We start from the raw sequence: 25,507 nt of genomic DNA, 5'->3' as shown, positions 1-25,507 counted from the left end.
TTGGCTCCAGAGACTCCGTTCTGCTAGTCATCTGGTGGTTTTCTGGGTTATTTAGGCAGGTGTAGGGGGAATCTAAGTGATCAGCAGGACGCGCGGTGAGCCCAGCGTCCTCCTACGCCGCCATCTTCTCTTCATTCTCAAAGCCACTGTTTCTTTATGCAAATCAAAACTACAATGAGGTATCACCTCACACCTGTCAGAATGGCTAAAATCAACAAGACAATAAACAGCTATTGGGGAGGATGTGGAGAAAAAGGAAAATTCATGCACTGTTGGTGGGAATGCAACCTGGTACAGCCACTATGGAAAACTGTATGTTTTAAGGTAAAAACTTTAGACTTATTACCTAATAATGCAGGGAACAATTCAAAGAGTCACAATTGTCTAAAAACTATGTGCCCCAATAATATAACCTTAAAATTAATTTTAAAAAATAACAAATTTACAAGAAGAAATTGGCATATCCACATTCATAGCCATAGACTTTTTTTTTAACGTTTATTTATTTTTGAGAAACAGAGACAGAGCAGGGGAGGGGCAGAGAGAGGAAAAACACAGAATCCAATGCGGGTTCCAGGCTCTGAGCTGTCGGCACAGAGCCCATGCGGGGCTCCAACCCACGAACTATGAGATCATGACCTGAGTCAGACAGTTAACCAACTCAGCCACCCAGGCACCCCATTAGCCATAAACTTTTAAGACGCATCTCTCAGAAACTGACTGATAGAAAAGAAATTCATTTGGATTTGAATAAGTAATAAAAATTTAATCTGGCTATATCTAGAACCTGCCCCAAAATGTTTGACAACACATGTTTTTTCAGACATTGACTAAGAAAATAGTGACAAAGGATCATTATTAGTATACTGATAGCATTGTGTTTTTTTATATGAAATTTATTGTCAAATTGTTTTCCATATAACACCCAGTGCTCATCCCAACAGGTGCCCTCCTCAATGCCCATCACCCACTATCCCCTCCCTCTCACCCCCCCATCAACCCTCAGTTTATTCTCAGTATTTAAGAGTCTCTTACCGTTTGCCTCCTTCTCTCTCTGTAACTTTTTTTCCCCCCTTTCCCTCCCCCATGGTCTTCTGTTAAGTTTCTCAGGATCCACATAAGAGTGAAAACATATGGTATCTATCTTTCTCTGACTTATTTCACTTAGCATAATACCCTCCAGTTCCATCCACGTTGCTGCAGATGGCAGGATTTCATTCTTTCTCACTGCCAAGTAGTATTCCATTGTATATATAAACCACAACTTCTTCATCCATTCATCAGTTGAAGGACATTTAGGCTCTTTCCATAATTTGGCTATTGTTTAAAGTGCTGCTATAAACATTGGGGTACAAGTGCCCCTATGCATCAGCACTCCTGTATCGCTTGGGTAAATTCCTAGCAGTGCTATTGCTGTGTCATAGGGTAGATCTATTTTTAATTTTTTGAGGAACCTCCACACTGTTTTCCAGAGCATGTGTACCAGTTTGCATTCCCACCAGCAGTGCAAGAAGGTTCCTGTTTCTCCACATCCTCTCCAGCATCTATAGTCTCCTGATTTGTTCATTTTAGCCACTCTGACTGGCATGAGGTGATTTCTCAGTGTGGTTTTGATTTGTATTTCCCTGATGAGGAGTGACATTAAGCATCTTTTCCTGTGCCTGTTGGCCATCCGGATGTCTTCTTTAGAGAAGTGTCTATTCATGTTTTCTACCCATTTCTTCACTGGATTATTTGTTTTTCGGGTATGGAGTTTGGTGAGCTCTTTATAGATTTTGGATACTAGCCCTTTGTCCAATATGTCATTTGCAAATATCTTTTCCCATTCCGTTGGTTGCCTTTTAGTTTTTTTGATTGTTTCCTTTGCTGTGCAGAAGCTTTTTATCTTGATGAGGTCCCAGTAGTTCATTTTTGCTTTTAATTCCCTTACGTTTGGGGATGTGTCGAGTAAGAGATTGCTACGGCTGAGGTCAGAGAGGTCTTTTCCTGCTTTCTCCTCTAGGGTTTTGATGGTTTCCTGTCTCACATTCAGGTCCTTTATCCATGTTGAGTTTATTTTTGTGAATGGTGTGAGAGAGTGGTCTAGTTTCAACCTTCTGCATGTTGCTGTCCAGTTCTCCCAGCACCATTTGTTAAAGAGATTGTCTTTTTTCCATTGGATATTCTTTCCTGCTTTGTCAAAGATTAGTTGGCCATACGTTTGTGGGTCTAGTTCTGAGGTTTCTATTCTATTCCATTGGTCTATGTGTCTGTGTTTTTTGTGCCAATACCATGCTGTCTTGATGATTCCAGCTTTGTAGTAGAGGCTAAAGTCTGGGATTGTGATGCCTCCTGCTTTGGTTTTCTTCAGAATTACTTTGGCTATTCGGGGCCTTTTGTGGTTCCATGTGAATTTTAGGATTGCTTGTTCTAGTTTCGAGAAGAATGCTGGTGCAATTTTGATTGGGATTGCATTGAATGTGTAGGTTGCTTTGGTTAGTATTGTGTTTAGAAAGATTTACAATTAATGAAGATGAAAACACTACACATTAAATTTGTGGGATGGAACTAAAGTGGTATTTTGGCACACACGTTAGAAAAAAAATTAATTAGCTATTCGTTTTACCCAAGAAGTTAGAAACAGAACAGAGAAAATAAATGCACACGTTAAATAGAAAAAACACAATAGAGGAGACGAATAAAAGTAAGATCTTTGAAAGGACTTAGAAAATATCTGGCAAGATTAGCCAAAAGCAAGTAACATAAAATAAGAATGAAGGAACAAAATATTTTAAAAAATTAAAATACTAATACCTTTATAGTAATATATTTGAAAATGTAGAGTTAAAGACTGTTTTACAAAAACATAATTGGCAAATATTGACTCAAAAAATAGGTATTCCAAATGAACTTATGATGATTAATACATTGAATCATGTATAAAAAACCTATGCATTAAAAAATAACAAAGACTCAGATAATTTTACAAAGGAGTTTTACCAAAGCTTTAAGGATGAAATACCAATTTTAGACAAACAGGTCTAAAAGAGGGGAAAACAGATCTAAAAGCACTGTGCAGTGCTTTTTAAATTAGGAAAAGAAATAGAAAGCACACAGCCCATTCTGTGATGCCATTATAATCCTATCACCAAGAACAGTATTAAAAGAACAAATTCTATTATAATCACTTGTGAATATAAATACAATTTCTAGTATGTTGAGTTTAGGAATATGTATCTGCTATAATACAGGCCCTGTGCTGGCTGCTTGGTATGTATTCTCTCATTTAGCCCAGATGCTAAAGAATAATAATAAATTTTTTCACTCATTGGCAGAAAAGTATGAAAATATTACCAATAAAATACTGTTAAACATATGATCAAATATAAAGTAGAAATAAACCTGCAACCAAAGTTCAGTTTCTAAGTGGCTCATGTATTTGTGAAGCAGGGAAAGTGACTTCACGTATTCAGATATTCAGTTGATTAAAATGTGTGTGATTGCAGCAGTCAACGAAATGTGTCTGTAGCAAATAAATTTGCTTCACTATTAGCATTATGGCAAAAACAGTGCTTGAAGAACTGAAGAAATTGAAATATTGGCAGTATTAGTAACCAATTAAAAAACAAGGCAACTGATTAAAAGTGGTTTTGTCCCTTAATAAGTTGAGATGTTACTGATACTTCTGGGGTTCTTTTGAGTAATTAATGATGAGTTTGAAGTGACAGAATAATTGGCATTTATAAATAGTATAAATCGAACACCTTTAGCTGAGAATATTTTCAAAGTAAAGAACGAGATAATTCAGCAAAACCTGAAGTGGAATCTGCTAAGATGTTTGAAGCAGGAAAAAAGGCTTTAAAAAGTTTATTAAAACATAAAGCATATGGCTATTTCTTGAACTCTTCATTTCTTGCATTAAGTACATTGTGGAAAACATTTGAACTCATCATGTGATATTCAAACAGTAGTGTGAATTTTAAACTTTGTTTTCAATTTAATCGTCAGTCCTGTCAAAAATAGAATCAGAATATTCTTACTTATCCTAAAACATAGCAGCTTGCTGGCTCAGTGGGAAATTTTTATTACAATTTTTTTTCAGGTCAGGGCTAAGATTGAAATTTTCCTGATCAAGAAGAACTGCCCTCAAGCTTTCTTATCAAACACTAAATGGCTTTGGAAATTAGATTATGCTGCAGAATGGACAATGATTCTTAATGAATTCAATCTAAAATTATAAGACAAAACAGTATTTATATGTGAAGATTATGCTGTGGTAATACCATTTTGCCGATGACCAACACTTTTTGAATACCGTGGAACTGCTAGCTGCTTTATAAATGCATACTGTTGAAGCTAAAACAACAAGGTAAATCTACACTTCAATACACATTTCCAGTGGATATATTTACTGAGCACATACTACAGACTCAGCAATGCTTTATGGGACTTCATGCTAGTGCAAAATAAATTCCCATATTTCAGAATAATTTCACCATTCAGTTGAAGAGCTTCTGGCTTAATTGTCTATTGGAAGTGATTAACCTTCAATGCATTGACAAATTATGAGGTAATAAGAAAATCTAAAAGAGTATAAGTGATTTAAAAATGATGAACACACTCTAAAACTCACAAAATCCCCATATAGATCCACATTAACGGGAACATAAATTTGAAACCCCAGTTAAGCAAAATGCTGTCCCCCCTCCTAAGAAAAAGAATTTCATTCTTAGTAGACATATATATTTTGTAATGTATTTATTTATCAGTTGCTGTATTTTGAGTTTTGCTCATGAAAGTTTTGTGAAATCTTGTAACAGCAATTTTAATATTTGTGAGGGGATATATCATTGTGGCTTTGAGTTGCATTTTCCTGATGATTAGGTCATTTTTAACACCTTTTAAGGTATCTGTTGGCCATATATATGTAATCTTTGAAAAATTGTTCAGATCATCTGCCCATTTATTAATCAGATTTTTTTTGCTGTTGAATTGTAGGAGTTTGTATATGTTTTGAGTATTAACCCCTTATCAGACCTAGGATTTTCAAATATTTTCCTCCCATTTGGTCAGTTGCCTTTCATTATGTTGATGTTTTCCTTTGCTGTGCAGTGTTTTTTAAATTGATATAGTCCCATTTAGTTAGTTTTGCTTATTGCCTTTACTTTAATGTCAAATCCAAAATATCATAGCCAGATTGATTTCATGGAGTTTATCATCTATTTTTTTTTTTAAGGGTTTTATGGGTTCAGGTCTTTAACCTACTTTGGGTTAACTTTTGTGTAGAGTTTAAGATAGAGGTGCAGCTTCATTCTTTTGCATGTGGCTGTCTGATTTTCCCAACATGATTTATAAAATAGACGGTTCTTTCTGCACTGTGTATTCCTGGCTCTTTTGTCATAATTAATTGACCCTATACGTGTGTATTTAGTTCCAGGCTATTTTGTTACATTGGTTTCTGTGTCTGTTTATGCCATACTATTTTGATTACCCTAGCTTTGCTAATATTGTTTGAAATCAGGGAGTATGTTGCCTCCAGCTTTGTTCGGTCTCAGGCTTACTTTGGCTATGTGAGGTCCTATGTGGTTCCATACAGACTTTGTGATTGACAGTTTTACGTTTTCCTTTCCAATGTGGAATGCTTTTATTATTTTTTTTCTTAATTGCCCTGGCTAGACTTTCAGTACTATAGTAAATACAAGTGGGGAGAGTCAGCATCTTTGTCTTATTCCTGATCTTAGAGGAAAAGCTTTCAGCTTTTCACCATTGAGTGTGATGTTATATATGGGCTTGCTAGAAATGGCCTTATTTTGAGGTACATTCCTCTCTAGGTCTGCTATGTTGAGAACTTTTCAAATATGTTGTATTTTATCAAATGTTTGTACCTATTGAAATTATCATGTGTTTTATATACGTTTTGTTAATGGAACATCATTGATTGATTTGCAGATATTGAACCATTCTTGCATCCTTGGAATAAACCCACCTGATCATGCTGTGTGATCCTTTCAATATATTGTTGAATTTGCTAGTTTGTTGAGGAGTTTTGCCTATATGTTAATCAGAGATATTGGCCTGTTATCTTTTTTTACTGTGTCCTTGTGTAAATTTGGTACTTAAGCATACAATTACAGAAAATCAAAACACAAAGACAGCAAGAAGAGAGGAACAGAGGATTTGCAGAAAGCCAGAAAACAATTGACAAAATGGCAATAAATATGTGCTTATTGGTAAATACTTTAAATATAAATGCCTAAATTCTCCAATCAAAAGACACAGAGAAGCTGAATAGATAAAAAATAAAACCAATTTTGAAGCTCCCTACAAGAGACTAACATTAGATCGGATCTAAATATATATATAACCTGAAAAGGAAGGGATGAAAAAAAGATATTCCATGCAAGTAATGGAAGCAAAAACAAAGCTCGGGTAGCAATACTTGTACCAGACAAAATAGACTTTAAAACAAAGACTTTAACAAATAGACAAAGAAGGGCATTACATAATGAAAAAGGGATCGATAGAACAAGATAATATAATAGTTGTATATACCTATGTACCCAACATATAAACACCTAATTATTAAAAGCAAATATTAACAGACAAAGGGAAAAATGGACATTCATACAAAAATAGTAGGGAACTTTTTCTTTTTTTAATTTTTATTTAAATTCTAGTTAGTTAACATACAGTGCTATATTGGTTTCAGGAGTAGAATTCAGTGATTCATCACTTACATACAACACCCAGTGCTCATCAGAACAAGTGTCCTCCCTAATACCCACCACCCATTTACCCCATCCCCTACCCACCTCCCTCCATCAATCCTCAGTTTGTTCTCTATCCTTAACAGTCTCTTATGGTTTGTTTCCCCTTCCCCTCTCTTTTCCCCTTCCCATATGTTTTATTTCTTAAATTCCACACGAGTGAAATCATGGCACTTGTCTTTCTCTGTTTGACTTAGCATAATGTACTGTAGCTACATCCACGTCCTTGTAAATGGCAAGATTTTATTCATTTTGACAGCTGGGTAATATTCCTTTTTGTTTACATACACACACACGCCACAATACTCCACAATTTCTTTATCCACTCAGCAGTCAAGGACATTTGAGCTCTTTCCATAATTTGGCTATTGTTGTTAATGCTGCTATAAACATTGGGGTACATGTACCCCTTCAAATCTGTATTTTTGTATCCTTTTGATAAATACCCAGAAGTGCAATTGCTGGATCATAGGGTAGTTCTGTTTTTAGCTTTTGAGGAACGTCCATACCATTCTCCAGAGTGGCTGTACCAGTTTGCTTTCCCACCAACAGTGCAAAGGGTTCCCCTTTCTCTACATCCTCACCAGCACCTATTTGTGTTAATTTTAGCTCTTCCTACAGGTGTGAAGTGTTTTCTCATTGTGGTTTTTATTTGTATTTCCCTGATGATGGGTGGTGTTGAGCATCTTTTCATGTGTCTGTTAGCCATCTGGATGTCTTCTTTGGAAAAATGTGTATTCATGTCTTCTGCCCAGTTCTTAACTGGGTGATTTATGAGTGTAGATTTTGTTAAGTCCTTTATTATAGATTAGGGATAATAACCCTTTATTAGATATGTCATTTACAAATATCGTCTCCCATTCCATAGGCTGCCTTTTAGTTTTGTTGATTGATTGTTTGCTTTGTAGACGCTTTTTATCTTGATCAAGTCCCAATAGTTCATTTTTGTTTTTATTTCCCTGGTCTCCAGAGATGTATCTAATAAGAAGTTGCCCAACTTATGTCAAAAGAGGTTTCTGTCTGTGACTCCTCTAGGATTTTGATGGTTTCCTGTCTCACATTTAGGTCTTTCATCCACTTGGAATTTATTTTTATGTATGGTGTAAGAAAGTGGTCCAGTTTTATTCTTCTGTGTGTTGATGTCAAGTTTTCCCAAAACCATTTGTCGAAGAGACTTTTTTCCACTGGATATTCTTTCCTGCTTTGTTGAAGATTAGTTGACCATATATTTGTGGGTCCATTTCTGGGTTTTCTATTCTGTTCCACTGATCTATGTGTTTGTGCCAATAGCATACTGTATTTATGACTACAGCTTTTTAATATAACTTCAAGCCCAGAATCATGATGCCTCCAGCTTTGTTTTTCTTTTTCATGATTACTTTGGTGATTCTGGGTCTTTTGTGGTTTCATACAAATTTTAGGACTGTTTGTTCTAGCTCTGTAAAAGATGCTGGTGGAATCTTGATAGGGATTGCTTTAAATGTGTAGATTGTTTGGGGTAGTATAGACATTTTAACAATAATTGTTCTCCAATCCATGAGCATGGAATGCTTTTCCATTTCTTTGTGTCCTCTTCAATTTCTTTTATAACCTTTCTATACTTTTCAGACTCCACGTCTTTTACCTCTTTGGTTAGGTTTATTCCTATGTATCTTATAGTTTTGGTACAGTTTTAAATGGGATCAGTTCCTTTTTCTGCTGCTTCATTATTGGTGTATAGAAATTTTGTATCCTGTGAATTTGCTGAATTCATGAATTCTATCAGTTTTTTTTTTGGTGGAGCCTTTTCAAATAGTGCAAGTTTGACTTCTTCCTTGCCGATTTGGATGCCTTCTATTTCATTTTGCTGTCTGATTGCTGAGGCTAAGACTTCCAGTATCATGTTAAACAGTAATGGTGAGAGTGGATATCCCTGTCTTGTTCCTGACCATAGAGGAAAAGCTCTCACTTTTTCCCCATTGAGTATATTAGCTGTGAGTCTTTCATATCTGGCCTTTATGATGTTGAGGTATGTTCCATCTATATTTACTTTGTTGAGGATTTTTATCAAAAATTGGATGTTGTATTTGGTCAAATGCTTTTTCTGCATCTATTGAGAGGATCATATGGTTCTTCTCTTTTCTTTTATTGATGTGTATATCACGTTGATTGACTTGCAAATATTGAACCACCCCTGCAGCCCAGGAATAAATCCCATTTTGATCATGTTGAATAATTCTGTTGGATTCAATGTGCTAGTATCTTGTTGACAATTTTTGGATCCATGTTCATCTAGATATTGATCTGTAATGCTCTTTTTTAGTGAGGGTCTTTGGTTTTGGAATCGCTGTAATGCTGGCCTTGTAGAATGAGTTTGGAAATTTTCCTTCCATTTCTATATTTTTGGAACAATTTGAGAAGAATAGGTATTAACTTTTCTTTAAATGTGTGGTAGAGGGGTGCCTGGGTGGCTCAGTCGGTTAAGCATCCAACTTCAGCTCCAGTTACGAACTCCTATCTTGTGGGTTGGAGCCCCGCATCAGCTCTGTGTTGACAGCTCAGAGCAAGGAGTCTGCTTCAGACTCTGTTTCCCTCTTTCTCTCTGCCTCTCCCCTGCTCACACACACACACTCTGTCTCTCTCTCTCCAATATAAATAAACATTAAAATTTTTTTCTTTTAGTGTCTGGGAGAATTTACCTGGGAATCCATCTGGTCCTGGACTTTTGTTTTTTGGGAGTCTTTTGATTACCAATTGAATTTCGTTGCTGATTATGGGTCTGTTCAAATTTTGTATTTCTTCCTGTTTCAGTTTTGATTGTATGTTTCTAGGAATTTTTTCATTTCTTCTAGATTTCCCAGTTGGCTTATAATTTTTCATTAAAAAAAATTTAATACTCCACTTGGTAGATAGGTGATCCAGACAGAAAATCAATTTTGTTAATGGCTTTAAATGATACATTAGACTGGATGGACCTAACAGATATATAGAATGTTTCTTCTAAAAACTGAATACACATTCTTTTCAAGTACACATGGAGCATTCTCCAGAATAGATTACATGTTAGGCCATAAAAAGTCTTAATAATTTTAAGATTGAAATTATACCAACCATCTTTTCTGACCACAGAAGTATGAAACTAGAAGTCAAATACAAGGAAAAAAACTTGGAAAAAACCACAGACATGTGGAAGCTAAACAATGTGTTGCTGAACTGCCAATCGTTCAACAAATAAAGTGGAAATCCAAAAATACCTTGAGACAATTAAAGTATAAACACAAAGTTTCAAAATTTTCAGAAGCAAAAGCAGTTCTGAAATAAGATTATAGTGATACAAGCTACCTAAAGAAACAAGAAAATTTCAAATAAATAATCTAACTTTGCACCTAAATGAATTAGAAAAAGAAGAACCAACAAAGCTCAAAGATAGTATAAAGAAGGAAATAATAAAGCTCAGAGCAGAAGTAAGTGAAATAGAATCTAGGAATAAATCTAATCAGGATGTTTAAGAACTGTACTCTGGAAACATTAAATACTGATAAAAAGAAATTGAAGACAATACAATGGAAAGATATTCCATGCTCATGGATTGGAAGAATAGTGTTAAAACGCCCATACTACCCAAAGCAATCCACAGATTTAATGCAATCCCTGTCAAAATAGCAATAGTATTTTACACAGTACTAGAATAAATAGTACTAAAGTCTGTAGGAAACTGCAAAAGACCTCAAATACCCAAAGCAGTCTTGAGAAAGAAGAATAAAGCCAGAGATATCATGACCCCTGGTTTCAACATATACTACAAAGCTGTAATAATCAAACCAGTATGCTACTGGCACAAAAACACGTAGGTCAATGGAAAAGGACAGAGAACCCAAAAATAAACCCGTATTTATATGGTCAATTCATGACAAAGCAAGCAAAAATATAAAAGGGGGAAAAGACAGTCCCTTTAATAAATGGTGCTGGCAACACTCAGCAGCTACATGTAAAAGAATGAAACTAGACCACTTTCTCACACCATATACAAAAAATAAACTCAAAATGGGTTAAAGACTTGAGTGTGAGACCACAAACCTTCAAACTCCTAAAAGAAAACAGACTATAAACTCTTAGTGGTGTTAGCTATATTTTTTATATGTGTCTTTTCAGTCAAGAGCAACAAAAGCAAAAATAAACAATTAGGACTACATTAAAATAAAAAGGTTTTGCAAATCAAAGGAAACTATCAAGAAAACAAAAGGAAACCTGGTTGGGAGAAGATATTTGCAAATCATATATCCAATAGGGGGTTAATATCCAAAATATATGAAGAACTCCTATAATGCAATTAAAAAAACATCAAACCAATTAAAAATGGCAGAGAACCTGAATAAACATTTTACCAAAGAAGATATACAGTGGCCAATAGACCCTTGAAAAGATGCTAATGAACTCCAGTCATCAGGGAAATGCAAATCAAAACCACAGTGAATTATCACCTCACACCAGTTTAAAGGACCAGTATCGAAAAGACAAGTAAGTTTTGGAGAGGATGTCTAGCAAACAGAACACTTGTGCAGTCACTATGGAAAACAGTATGGAGGGTCCTTGCAAAACTAAAAATAGAACATCATACAATCTAGCAGCTCTACTTGGTGTTTACCAAGGAAAATAAAAACCCTAATTAGAAAATACATTTGCACCCAATATGCTTATTGTAACATTATTTACAGTAGCCAAGATATGGAAGCTACTTAAGTACATATTTATCAACAGATGAATGGATAAAAATGTATATATACACAATGGATTATTCAGCCATTAAAAAAAATGCAATCTTGGTGATTCATGATAACAACATGAAAAAACCAAGAGGGTATTTTGCTAAGTGAAATAAGACAAACTAATACCATTTGATGTTGCTTGTATGTAAAATCTAAACAAACACACAAACAGAAATATATTCATAATTACAAAGAACAAACTGGTGGTTGCTGTGAGGGGTGGGGTGAAGAGAAGGGCAAAGTACAAACTTCTCGCTGTAAAACAAGTTAGGGGGATGAAAAGTACAGCATAGGGCAATAGTCAATATTTTACTAACTTTAGTGAAACTGTGGCTATTGTGGTATATTGCAATGTATATAAAGTCCAGGCACTTTGCTGTATACCTAATACTAATATTCTATGTCAGTTATACTCAATTAAAAATTTAACATGTAGGGCCACTGAGGTGGCTCAGTTTGTTAAGTGACCTGACTTCAGCTCAGGTCACTCTCACATTGTTTGTGGGTTCAAGCCTCACATTGGGCTCTGTGCTAATAGCTCAGAGCCTGCTTCGGATTCTGTGTCCCCCTCTCTCTGCTCCTTCCCCATTCATGCTCTGTCTTCCTATCTCAAAAATAAACATTACAAAAATTAAAAACGTAAATGGACTAGGGGTGCCTGGGTGGCTTAGTCGGTAAAGCATCAGACTGCAGCTCCGGTCATGATCTCATGGTTCATGAGTTCTAGCCCCATGTCAGGCTCTGTGCTGACAGCCTGGAGCCTGCTTCAGATTCTGTCTCCCTCTTTCTCTGCCCCTCCCCCACTCATGCTCTGTCTCTGTCAAAAATAAATAAAAATATAAAAAAAAATTTTAATGTAAATGGACAAAACTCTAATCAAAAGAGTTGCTAATGGGTTAAAAGAAAAAAAGATCCCATCTAGATGCTGTCTACAAGAAACTCACTTCAGATAGAAGGATACACATAGACTTAAAGTGAAGGGGATAGAAAAGATATTCTATGCAAATGGAAACCAAAAGAAAGCTGAGGTAGCTGTATTTATACCAGATGAAATATACTTTAAGACAAAGACCATAAAATAACAGACATGTAGGACATTATGTAAGAGTCAATCCAACAAGAGAATGTAACGTGTAAATATTTATGCACCCTACATAGAAACACTTAAATATATAAAGCAAATATTTACAACATATTGTATCAGAGAAGTATGTAGCAGTACAATAATAGTAGAGGTCTTTAATAAAACACTTTCTTCAATGGATAGATTTTCCAGATAAAAAGAATCAATACAGAAAAATTGGCCTTAAATGACCCATTAGACCAGATGGACTTAAACAGACATATACAGAGCATTCTATTCAAGGGTATCAGAATACACATTCTTCAAGTGCACATGGAACATTCTCTGGGGTAGATAATATGTTAGGTCACAAAACAAGTCCTAATAAATTAAGATATTAAGCATCTTTTATAACCACAATGATATGAAACTAGATATAACTTAAAAGAAAACTGGAAACTTCACAAATATGTAAATATTTAAACAACATGCTGCTAAAAAACCCATGTGTCAAAGAAGAAATCAAAACAGAAAAAAATACCTGGAGACAAATGAAAATATACCAAAACTTATGAGATACAGCAAAAGTAGTCCTAAGAAAAAAAGTTACTGGCAATCATGCCTATATCAAGAAACAGGTAGGATCTCCAACAACTTAACTTTATACTTCAAGGAACTATAAAAAGAACAAACAGAGCTTAAAGTTAGTAAAAAGAAGAAATAAATACTACAGCAGAAATAAGAGAAATAGAAAGTAAAAAGACAATAGAAAAGACCAATGAAGCTAAGCTCTTTTTTAAAAGATAAAATTGATAAACCTTAGGCTTACCAAAAAAAAAAAAATCAGTAATGAGAAAGGAAATATAACTGATACCACAGAAATACAAAGGATAAGAAAATGAACAATTACATGCCAACAATTTGGACAACCTTAGAAGAAATATATAAATTCCTACAAACTTACAACCTACCAAAACTGATTCATGAAGGAATAGGAATCTGAACAGACCAATTACTAAGGAGTTATCAGTAAGAAGACTGAATCAGCAATCAAAAAACCCAACAAATAAAAGGCTTCACATGTGAATTCTATAAATATTTAAAGAACTAACACCAATCCTTCTCAGACTTCTGCAATATATGTAATTGTATATATTCCATCATATATATATTATATATATGTATAGTATATATGTATATATATACTATACATATGTATATATGTATATATGATATACGTATGTATGTATATATAATATATATGTATATATATGTATATATGTATATATAATATATGTATGTATATATGTATATATATTATATATATATGATGGAATATATACAATTCCATATATATATACAATTCCAAATATATACAATATATACATATATAATATATATATGTCTTATTTCCATAAGACCAGCATTACCCTGATACCAGATGAGACTCTTCATAATCTCAACTACCCAAGCTGATAATTAGCGGACCTGGTTTCCAATAATTCAAGAAGGATGTTTGAGTCTGCTGGCATTTTGTCATTGTTTCTGGTATTGCTTTTTAAATCCTTTATGGACTGATGGCCATTTATGAAAGATGCTGAGAATCAGAGGAAATCACCACTATCCAAACAGAAGAATTATCAGGACATGTAATTAGCCAGGATCAAATTGAGGCTCAATGGAAGAACCAACAGACACCACCTCAATATAATATTATATTAAGGCCTTTTTAAAGTCTCTTGAACAGTTTTAAATATAAATTAATTTTGTAATAAAAATAATACCCCCAGCCTGATTCCCACTTGGCCCTAGCCAGCACCTCCCATTGTCCCCACACACCATGTCCTGCCCTTCTCTACACCTTTGCTTCTTCTTTCTGTGGAGATATTTGTTTGTTCTTCCCTGCCCAACTGCTCTTATCTCCTCTGAGCTGATACAGCATAAATAACCAGAAGCCATCCATAGTTTTGTCAAGCTAGTGAACCTGTCTGGAACTCAGTTTCCCCAACTGTAAGATGGGAGCCAGTCATCCTGCTCTGAGTCCCCATTGGACCATTGAGAGGCTTCAAGGGGGACCATAGGAGTCCCTAATGAAGAGAGGTTCCAGGAGGTAGTGTCATTGCTTACCCCTCACCACCACAGTCCTTACTGCCCCTTCATTTCCTCTCAGCCCCCGCAGCCCTCACCTGTACTAACAGATTTGGTCTTCATTAAACACAGTTTCATTACAATTAAAAAATTATTTATCTCTCCCACCCTCTTCCCAGAGCACTAATCAAGAACTCTGAGAAGGTACACAATGAATGGGACTCAAAGATCCATGGTTATTTCTCCCTCACCTTCCTAAACTGTAAGGTCTCTATCTACTTCAGCTCTAAGCCAAACAAATCATTTAGGTGTGGCCATATATGTTTTTTGTCTTTAAAAAGTCTTCCTTGTGAACATTATTGCTTTGCCTTTAAATAAATTATAACATGTTTATGTTTTATCAGAATCAGATACATTTGACTACTTCTTTATCATATGATCCACCAATTCCACTTCTGGGGATTTATCCAGAAAAAAAAACACAAGTATTAATTCAAAAAGATGTCTTCACCATGTTCATTGTAGCATTATTTACAATAGCCAAGACATGAAAACCAACCAAAGTGTTCACTGATGAATGAATAGGTCAAGAAAATGTAGTGTATGTGCACATATATACATGTACACATGTAATAGAATGTTATTCGTATGTGGAATCAAAAAAAAAAAAAAACCCTGGAACTCATAGAGAACAGGCTGTGGGAATGGGGGTAAACAAAATGGGTGAAGGGGGGGTAAAAAACACAAACTGCTGGTTAAAAATAGGCATGGGGATGTACAACATGGCAATTATTGTTAATAATACTGGATTATATATTTGAAACTTGCTGAGAGTAAATCTTTAAAATCTGGGCACTTGGGTAGCTCAGTCAGTTAAACTTCTGACTTCAGCTCAGGTCATGGTCTCGCAGTTTGTGGGTTTGAGCCCCACATAGCTCTGCGCTGGGGTGCATAGCCTGCATGGGATTCTCTCGCTCTGCCTCTCTCTCTTCCCTTTCTCTACTTGCATGCTGTCTCTCTCAAATAAATAAACTTTAAAAAGCTTAATAAAAATTAATAAAATCACATCATAAAAATAATTTCCAACTATATGTGGTGATCGATGTTAGACTTACGGTGGTTAATACATACAAATACTAACTCATGTATACCTGAAACTAATTTTGTACGTCAGTTGTATCCTAATTTTAAAATTATGTAAATTTACTTCCTTTTTAATGAAGTATGCCTCTTGACCTCTAACTGAAATATTTACTGTCTGGCTGTTTGTATTAAAAGTTTTCCAAACACTTTTTTATTTTTTTTTTTTTGTTTAAAAAAAATTAATGTTTATTTTTGAGAGAGAGAGAGAGAAGGGGAAACACAGAATATGAAGCAGGCTTCAGGCTCTGAGCTGGCAGCGCAGAGCCCTATGTCGGCTTGGGCTTGAACTCACAAACCCTGAGATCATGAACTGAGCTGAAGTTGGACACTTAACGGACTGAGCCCCCCAGGCTCCCCTCCAAACCCTTTTTTAAGCATAAATCTGAAAATGTCACTCTATTATTTAAAACTTGTAAATGGCCAATTATCCAAACAATTCAGAGTTCATAACACGGTAGTGGAGAAGGGAAAAGAGAAGTTTGCATGTAGCCAGGACCAATTTTATGCCCGATTCAGGACTCATCTACTGAGATTATGTTTTTCACAATTTTGGATGATGACTTTTATGCTAATAAAAATATCCCCATATCAGAGGTAACCCTGTTTGAATAAGCTACATTAAATCCACTGTGTTCTATATCTAACTAGTTTTCTTTTAGCAATAATTGGGTGTTACAAGTGACATCACTCATTCTCCATTTCTTTAGTGTTGGCTATAGAAATATCTGAAACTTCTCATTCATTTATTACACAAATATTTATTGAGCCTTATTTTGTGCCATGTACCATCACAGTCCCTAGCACAGTAGTAAGCCACAAAGGGTGACTGCCTTCATGGGCCTAGCCTCTGGCCCCCAGTATATGTAAAAAACATGGTTATCCAAGTCTTTTAAAAAGAACTCACTCTGCAAAACAAATTAAAAATTTGTCCTATATTGGGGTCTCTATTATTATTGGGGTCTCTATTATTTGAGTATAATTAACATTAAAATAAGGCCACAAAAGTGAATCTAATTTTAAAAAGGACCAAAAATGCATCATAGATAGGGGTATTCAATTGATAGTTTAAAAAATACAGACTTCAACAACATATTAGCAAACTGCATTCAAAAATTCATTAAAATGATCATTCACCATGATCAAGTGGGATTTATTCTGGGGGAAGCAAGGATGGTTCAATATTTACAAATTCATCAGTGTAATACATCACATTGTATGAAGGCTAAAATCACGATCCTCTCAAGATGCAGAAAACACATTTGACAAAATTGGACATCTGTTCATGATAACAACTCTCAAAGTGGGTTTACAGGGAACATGACTCAACATAATGGCCATATATGACAACCCCCAACATCATACCAGTGGTGAAAAACAGAGCATTTTTTCCTAAGATCAGGAACAAGATAAGGATGTGTGCTCTCACCACTTTTACTCAGCATAGTACTAGAAGTTCTAGATTCAGGAATCAGACAAGAAAAGTTATTCAAATTGGTAAGAAAGAAGTTAAACTATTTGTGGATGACATGATCCTAAACATAGATCCTAAACATAAGGACTCTACCAAAAATCTACTAGAAGTAATAAATTAAGTCAGTGAAATTTCAGGGTACACAATTAATATAAGGAAATAAATTGTTTTATATACACTGATAATATAGCAGAAAGAGAAATTAAGAAAGCAGTTCCACTTATAATTGCATCAAAAAGAATAAAATACCCAGAAATAAACTTAACTGAGGAGGTAAAAGATTGCTCTCAGCAACTATAAAACATTGATTAAATAAATCACAGATATACCATGATCATGGGTTGGAACAATTAATATCGTTAAAATACCCATGCTACCCATAGCCATTTACCCATTTAATATGATCCTTATAAAAATACCAACAGTATTTTTCACAGAACTAGAACAAATAATACTAACGTTTGTAGGGAACCACAAAAGACTTCAAATACCCAAAGCAATCTTGAGCAAAAAGGACAAAGCCAGGGGTATCACATTCTCAGATTTCAAGTTCTACTACAAAGTTGTAGTAATAGAACCAGTATGCTACTGGCACAAACACAGGCACATAGATCAATGAAAGAGGAGAGAGAGCCCTGAAATAAATCCACCCTTCTATGGTCAATTAGTCCATGACAAAGGAAGCAAGAATTTACAATGGGGAAAAGCAGTCTCTTCAATAAATGGTGCTGGGAAAACTGGACAACTACATGCAAAAGAAGTAAATTGGACCACTTTTTCATACCATACACAAAAATAAATTCAAAATGGGTTAAAGACCTAAACTTGATACGTGAAACCATAAAACTCCTAGAAGAAAATATAAGCAATAATCTCTTTGACATTGGCCTTAGCAACATTTTTCCATATATGTTTCCTCAGGCAAGGGAAACAAAAGCAAAAATAAACTATTAGGAATACAGGAAAATAAAAGGCTTTTGTGCAGCAAAGGAAACAATCAACAAACCAAAAAGGCAACCTAGTGATTAAGATATATGCAAATGCTATGTCCAATAAAGGATTAATATCCAAAATATGTAAAGAACTTATACAACTCAACACCAACACACGCCAAACAATCCGAATAATTAGTGGGCAGAGGACCTGAATAGACATTTCTCCAAAGACATACAAATGGCCAATAAATACATGAAAAATTGCTCAGTGTCACTAATCTTTAGGAAAATGCAAATCAAACCCATAATGAGATCACAACTGTCAGAATGTCCAGAATAACAAAGACAAAAACAGCAATTGTTAGTAAAGATGAAGAAATCCTTGTGCATTGTTGATGGGAATGTAATTTGATATAGCCACTATGGAAAATGTTATGGAGCTTCCTTAAAAAGTTAAAAATAGAAATGCCATATGTTCCAGTAATTCACCCACTTGGTATTTACCGAAAGAAAATACATCACCAACTTGAAAAAGATATATACCTCTAAGTTTACTGCAGCATTAACAATAGCCAAGATATGGAAGCAACCTAAGTGTCCATCAGTAGAGGAATGGATTAAGAATGGTGAGTGTGTGTGTGTGTGTGTGTGTGTGTGTGTGTGTGTGTAATGGACTAATAACCATAAAAAAAATGAGATCTTGCCATTTGAGACAACATGGATAGATCTGACCTAGAGGGTATTATGTTAAGTGAAATAAGAGAAAGTCAAGTACCATATGATATCACTTATTTGTCAAACCTACAAAAACAAAACAAATAGGGGCACCCGGGTGGCTCAGTCAGTTGAGCATCCGACTTCAGCTCAGGTCATGATCTCGCAGTTGGCGAGTTCGAGCCCCGTGTCGGGCTCTGTGCTGACAGCCCAGAACCTGGAGCCTGCTTCTGATTCGGTGTCTCCCTCTCTCTCTGCCTCTCCCCCGGTCATGCTCTCTCTCGGTCTCAAAAATAAAGATAAACATTAAAAAACAAAAACAAATGCAGAAACAGACCCATAAATACAGAGAACTAATGATTGCTAGAAGCATGGGAAATAGAAAAATGGAATAGAGTAGAAGTAGAGTAGAAGATTCCAGTTATGGAATGAATAAGCTACAGGGAAGAAAGGTACAGCTTACTGAATATAGTCAATGGAATTGTAATAGTTTCTATGGTGATGATGGTACCTACACTTACAGTAAACAGAGCATAACATATAGAGTTGTTGAATCACTATGTTGTACACCTGAAACTAATATAGCATTGTATGTCAAGTATATTTTAATTTAAAAATATTTTTAAAATATTAAATATGAATTTTTGATATATATTTTCATTTAATTAGAATTTATTTGTAACTTAAATATGCCCCCAAACCTTAAAAAAATAATTCAAAGATTGGTTTAAGTGGGTCTTAATTTTTTTTTAATATCTTTTTTTAACGTTTATTTATTATTGAGAGACAGAGACAGAGCATGAGCATGGGAGGGGCAGAGAGAGGAGGAGACACAGAATCCAAAGCAGGCTCCAGGCTCTGAGCTGTCACCACAGAGCCCGACACAGGATGAGAACTCACAAACTTCGAGATCATGACCTGAGTCAAAGTCAGATGCTTAACGGACTGAGCTACGCAGGCACCCCATGGGTCTTAATTTTTCTAACATTGCATGTTAACCTGAAATGTATCTATCTCTTCCTCAGATTTTCAGAGTGAACATAAAGTAGGTCTGCATCATTTTGTTAAAATGTGGGTGCTTATTTTAAAATGACTTTGTCGAGTTTTCTGATTATTTCCTTTCACACTTGATATTCAAATCATTTTCTCTTGAGGTATCTATTGTGTCATTATTTGTGTTTGTTTCGTTAACAGGTCCCACTCTTCCAGAACCATACTTTTTATTGGCTTTGTGATTTAAGCAAATCTCCAAGAATATTTTCCTGGACTTCATTCAATTCAACATCTTCATAAATTTTGAGCTTTTACTTTACATTGATTATTGTTTGGGTTAAGCTAAGCCAGTCAAGTATGACATTGTCTGAATGAGGCAGATAAGAATACTAATGACAAGGAAAGGGCTGGTTGAGTAGATACTAGTTATGTAATTTGATCATTTGTGAGTATTAATTTTTTTGCTTTCCTACTCAACCTCTTAACTTTGAGGATTTAAATAATAGCAAAAATAATTCCTTCTAGTTTTTATGTATAATACTTAATCCTGATCCTGTAAATGGAAAAGAAACCAAGAGAAGTCAACTTTGTTCCAGAAAAATAACAAAGGTGTGAATGGCTTCTGTATTACTGAGCTATCTAGAATTTGCCTATGTTGGGGCACCTGGGTGGCTCAGTTAAGCATCCAGCTTCAGCTCACGGTTTAGGAGTTCAAGCCCCACATCAGGCTCTATGCTGACAGCTTGGATCCTGGAGCCTGCTTTGGATTCTGTGTCTCCCTCTCTGCCTCTCCCCCACTCACACCCTGTCTCTCTCACTCTCAAAACTAAATAAACATTAAATTTTTAAAGAATTTGCCTATGTTAATAATCATCTGAAAGAAAGTGAAAGCCACGTCTTGGTTTAGTAACCATACTTCTCAGCCAGAAGTAGAGAATTATCTGTAAACAGCAGTGTTAGAATAAAATCACAATATCTTTTACCCCAAGAGGAACTGGAGCCCTAGCCCCCTCCTTTCTCAATTGCAGGTAAAGGGGTCAATCACCAACTTGGCCTGTCAGCAAAAACATCACAAAATATAACACCTTCTAATAAAATGATAATCAACCACATGCCAAATATCTGCATAACTGAGGAAAATCCTTTCTATTTTCTTTTGTAATGATTCTTACCAGGATTCTTAAATATTAAAGGAACAAAACCCCCAGATTTAAAGTTGGCTCATCCATAGACCTGAACCCATTATGTCATGGGATTTTTTTTTTTTTATGTTTATTTTCAAGAGAGAGAGAGAGAGAGAGAGAGAGAGAGAGAGAGAGAAAGCACACAAGCTGGGTTGAGCAGAGGGAGAGGGAGACACAGAACCAGAAGCAGGTTCCAGGTTCTGAGCTGGCAGTACAGAACCCCATGCGGGGCTCGATTCCACCAGCTGTGGGATCACGACCTGAGCCGAAGTTGAACACCCAACCGACTGAGCCACCTAGGCTCCCCCTTTAATTTCTTAAATGTCACGTTAGTTTCTTAATCCACGCAGAACTTTCTGGAAAAAACCTGGTTGCTATGAATAATTTGCTTGAATGCTTGTTCAGTAATTCCTGTTTGCAAGGGTGACATCCCTACATCTCTCCGTTTCAGCTTGCTATGTCACACTCATGATTTTGTAAACAGCACGACAAATGGAGGCTAACTCCTGCTAGAAAACCAAGGTTTTGAAAGGCCGTGGCAGAAGTGGAAATACGTCTCTCTCAAATGTCAGAGTTCTTATGTGCAAGTCTTGTCTCTGTCCTAATTAAATTACAAGTAAAGCTGTTTCTGTCTCATGGGACATCTGCCTCCTCGCTGACAGGAGCCCTCTTTTCCCTCCAGGGTAGAGGGTGGAGGAGGTTGGGTCTTGACCTGTCTCCACCAGGCCTCAAGAAGAACTAACAGGATAAAATAACATCCCTCATTTCAGTTCATGAAATGAATACCATTATCTGAAAAGTTATGTTTAGGAGAAATCCGTGAAAATATCCTCAAGGTAGGGCATCACTACAGTTTTGAGCATGCCTTTAGCTATGTTGACAGTGAGACTTATTCAAGGATTTTAAATGTATTGCTCATCGCAAATGTAGTAATTATAGCAATTGCTTAACGAAAGGTAAGAATTATAACAATGAACATTTTGGTATATAATAAAACCTTAATAATCTAAGAATAATGGATGCAAAGCATCTTAAAAATCTTTAACTCAGGGGCCCCTGGGTGGCTCAGTTAAGCATCTGACTCTTGGTTTCGGCTCAGGTCATGATCTTGGGGTTTGTGAGTTTGAGCCCCAGACTGGGCTCCCCACTGACAGCCTGGAGCCTGCCTGGGATGCTCTCTCTTCCTCTCTCTCTGCCCCTCCTTCACTCTCTGTCTCTCAAAATAAATAAACTTAAAAAAATTTTTAACTCTTCCATGTTAAATAAATTGTTTTAAAGATTTATAAAAAACAATTAAAAATTTATAAAATGTTGTCAAAAGGCAGACCTATCTGATTTGGTTTAATTATATGTAATAAAAAAAATCTTTTGACATCTAAATGTTTTATGTAAATATAGAAGCAGCTTTAGCAAGACCTAAAGCAGTATTCCAAGTCTAGTTTCTTCGCAAAATTGTACTGATCAGTTACTTGCTGTACACTTCTAAAAGAAACTTTAGTATTGAAAAATACCAGACTGATTTATACTAATACCCATTTTGCAAAAAAATAAAAAAGATTTTGCCTATGTTAATAATCAACCTGATGGAAGAAAAAGCATTCACCTGAAATGAAAAACAAAATATGCAACTCACACCTTTACTGTATCACTTAAAAGTTGAACTCCCCTGTCCAAAATTTCCTTTCTTCTAAATAAAGCGGTTTGTAATCTGGAGTCATTAGCATCACAATCTAGGATATTTCCATGTCAGAATTGGTGGGACCTAAAATCATTTGTTCACCAATGGCACAAATTCAAAGCATTCGTAATTCCCAACTTTTGACACAACTGCAGAGAAACTTCTACTACGTGTGTAAGATAGACTTAAAATCGATTTTTCCAAAAAGCACGTGTTGGGAGGTCTTCACCGTGTTTCCACAATGAGAGGTGATTGCCCGGACAAGGAGTCCTACTCAGCCACTCATTTCACATCAGGTTGCTTTTTGTTATTTCTGTGAACGGATGTATTTGATTAAAGGTATCAGTGGCTTCTCACAGAAGAGTAAGTGAATCAAGTCAACAGTTTAGTGCTCGTGTTCAAAGTACCGGAACAGAAATTGTTCCTGTTAATTTTGTGATTATTTTTTCTAGGACCCACCGATCTCAGCATGAAGAGGCAGCTGGCGACTAGCTCAGGATCCTCCAGCAGTTCAAGCTCCAGACCCCAGCTGAGTCCAACCGAAATCAATGCCGTGAGACAGCTCGTTGCAGGATATCGAGAATCAGCTGCATTTTTATTGCGTTCTGCAGATGAACTGGAAAATCTTATTTTACAACAGAACTGAGTCAAATGACGATCCTATTCACTGAGGTCTAAATTTGCAGTTTCCACTAATGACATTTTGATTTCCCAGCAGAGATGCTTCTGGTCTTACTGCACAGTCTTAAGAGAAATACTTCCATTATGCCACATTGTCCTTGATCCATAAAGTGATGTATTAAGGTGCTTCAAAGGAAGTCTGACCTCTGAAGTACTTGAGATACAGTAATGTGTCCAGCTCACTGCTTTTTGTTTTAGTTTGTCAGCATAAATATCAGGGGCAAATAAAGGCTGTATATTCCTAATTCAAGGATAAAACAGAAGAAACGTGTGGTATTAATAGTTCAAGATTCAACTGAAATATTAGTGGAATCTGCTACTGACTTACTGAACTGAAAGTTGCAGTATCTGGCAAAAAAAACAAAAAACAAAAGCCAAATTTCTTGTTGCTACAGGATATAACAACAATGAGACGGATCTTGTATTTTAAAAAAATATATATGTAGTTTTTATAAAAAGAAAACTTGTTTTTCATTCAAAATGGTCATTTTTACTTTGGTAACTTTTTCATAGGTCCTAAAAAAAACTGTTTTGAAAAACTACTGTAAGTACCTTTTCCACATCCCTTTGCCTTCTCCTCTTTCCAAATTCTTTCTGCAAAAATAACGATGCTGGAAAACAAATCCTTGCTACGTTCTTTAAATCGTCACATCGGGAAGTACTTCCAAGAGAAGCCTGCGTTTCTGCACCCGTGCTCATCAACCCACTCAACATTGCAGTTGCGCCATAGCGGTTTTCATCACAGAATTTTTTAATATTAAAAAAGACATATCATTGAAAAAAAAAAAATATCACACCTTGGTTCCTTACAGCTGCTTGCCCGGGATTGACGCTGCTGTCTCGTAGGCATGCCTCCAGCAGCAATGGGATGTAGATGGCTGAATGTTAAGAGGTTGCAAGTGACAATCTGAAAATGTGCACTCATGTGGTTTTTCTTTCTTGGTTTCAGAAATCGTTTCCAAAAAAAGACCGTTCCCCTCTCCTGATAGGATTTGTATAATTTACAATTCTAGGTGAAAATGATGTAAAGAACTCTCAGTGGATGCAGCTGCAACTTTAAATGAACTGCCCCGTCCTATCCACCCCCCCCCCCACCTTGTCCTTCTTTCTTATTTTATAGTGTTGGATACACATGAATGGTGTTTTCTTTGTGCACTGAGGCAAGCTTATTTTTAAAATATTTAGGGAGGAGTACATCTGTTTATGCTTCTTGTACGATTCTTTTTCTGTTGTTTAGCTTTGGTTGGTTTACAGATTCTCTGTGCATTCCTGGATTTGCCTTATTTCATGTAGAACTTATGTCATTCCATTTTTGGTAATGAGTTTAAGGCATCAGTGATATTTCTTATCTACTTGTTACATATAGTTTTTCAAGTAATGACTGTGATTGTGACCAAGTAATGTGCACTTTTTCTTGTAACTGTGGACATTGCTATGCTTTTTTCTTCTAGTGTTTCTAGAATTACTGTTCCTTACAGTTACGTAAGCAAAACAAACAAAAAAACAAACAAAAAAAAAAGAACTTTTGTGATACTGTTGGTGAATATAATGTGAAAATCTTATTGAAATATGAGTATTTTGGAAATACATAGATGCACAAACATCTTTCAAGGTGTGGATTTAGAGTTTGCTTATTTAAATGAAAATTCAAAAATCGAGGGCTGGTATAATTTTCTCTGTTTTGTTTGGTTTAATAAACAGATTTCTGTGTTAAAACAATGATTGTGAAAAATTATAAACTTTCGAATGATACAATACTTAGCTTTTAGCAGTTTGCCTCTAAAATATGCAATGCTATTTTGTACCTAACATTCAGCACAAAAAGGACAGTTTAGCCTTTTAAGATTATCCCCAAACCCCCTTGAGTCTCAACATAGTCTAATAAAGAATTTATTCTAAGACAGGGTAAAGCAAATTAGCAAACCAAGAACATTTCACTTGATCATTTAAAACTAAAATTTTTTTTTTTATTATTATTGGGGTGCCTGGTGGCTCGGTTGGTTAAGCGTCTGACTCTTGATTTTGGCTCAGGTCATGATCTCACAGTTACTGGGATCAAGCCCTGT

The 25,507-nt window shown here is 35.5% G+C and overlaps 1 protein-coding gene across 7 annotated transcripts in view; it reads left to right on the top strand.

The window, feature by feature from the left end:
* The window catches only part of NOL4 (nucleolar protein 4), a 426,345-nt gene extending 401,250 nt beyond the window's left edge, over positions 1-25,095 (top strand). For all 7 annotated transcript variants that reach the window (XM_042962703.1, XM_042962702.1, XM_042962709.1 and 4 more), the window contains one exon: positions 23,213-25,095. In XM_042962703.1, the coding sequence (XP_042818637.1) occupies positions 23,213-23,406 (194 nt within the window). In that variant the 3' untranslated portion in view covers positions 23,407-25,095. The remainder of the gene's footprint in view (positions 1-23,212) is intronic.
* The last annotated feature ends 412 nt before the right edge of the window (positions 25,096-25,507 follow it).

This window comes from Panthera tigris, chromosome D3 (genome assembly GCF_018350195.1).
Source record: "Panthera tigris isolate Pti1 chromosome D3, P.tigris_Pti1_mat1.1, whole genome shotgun sequence".
NCBI classification, from domain to species: Eukaryota; Metazoa; Chordata; class Mammalia; order Carnivora; family Felidae; genus Panthera; species Panthera tigris.
This window is presented reverse-complemented; position numbering and strand designations above follow the sequence as displayed.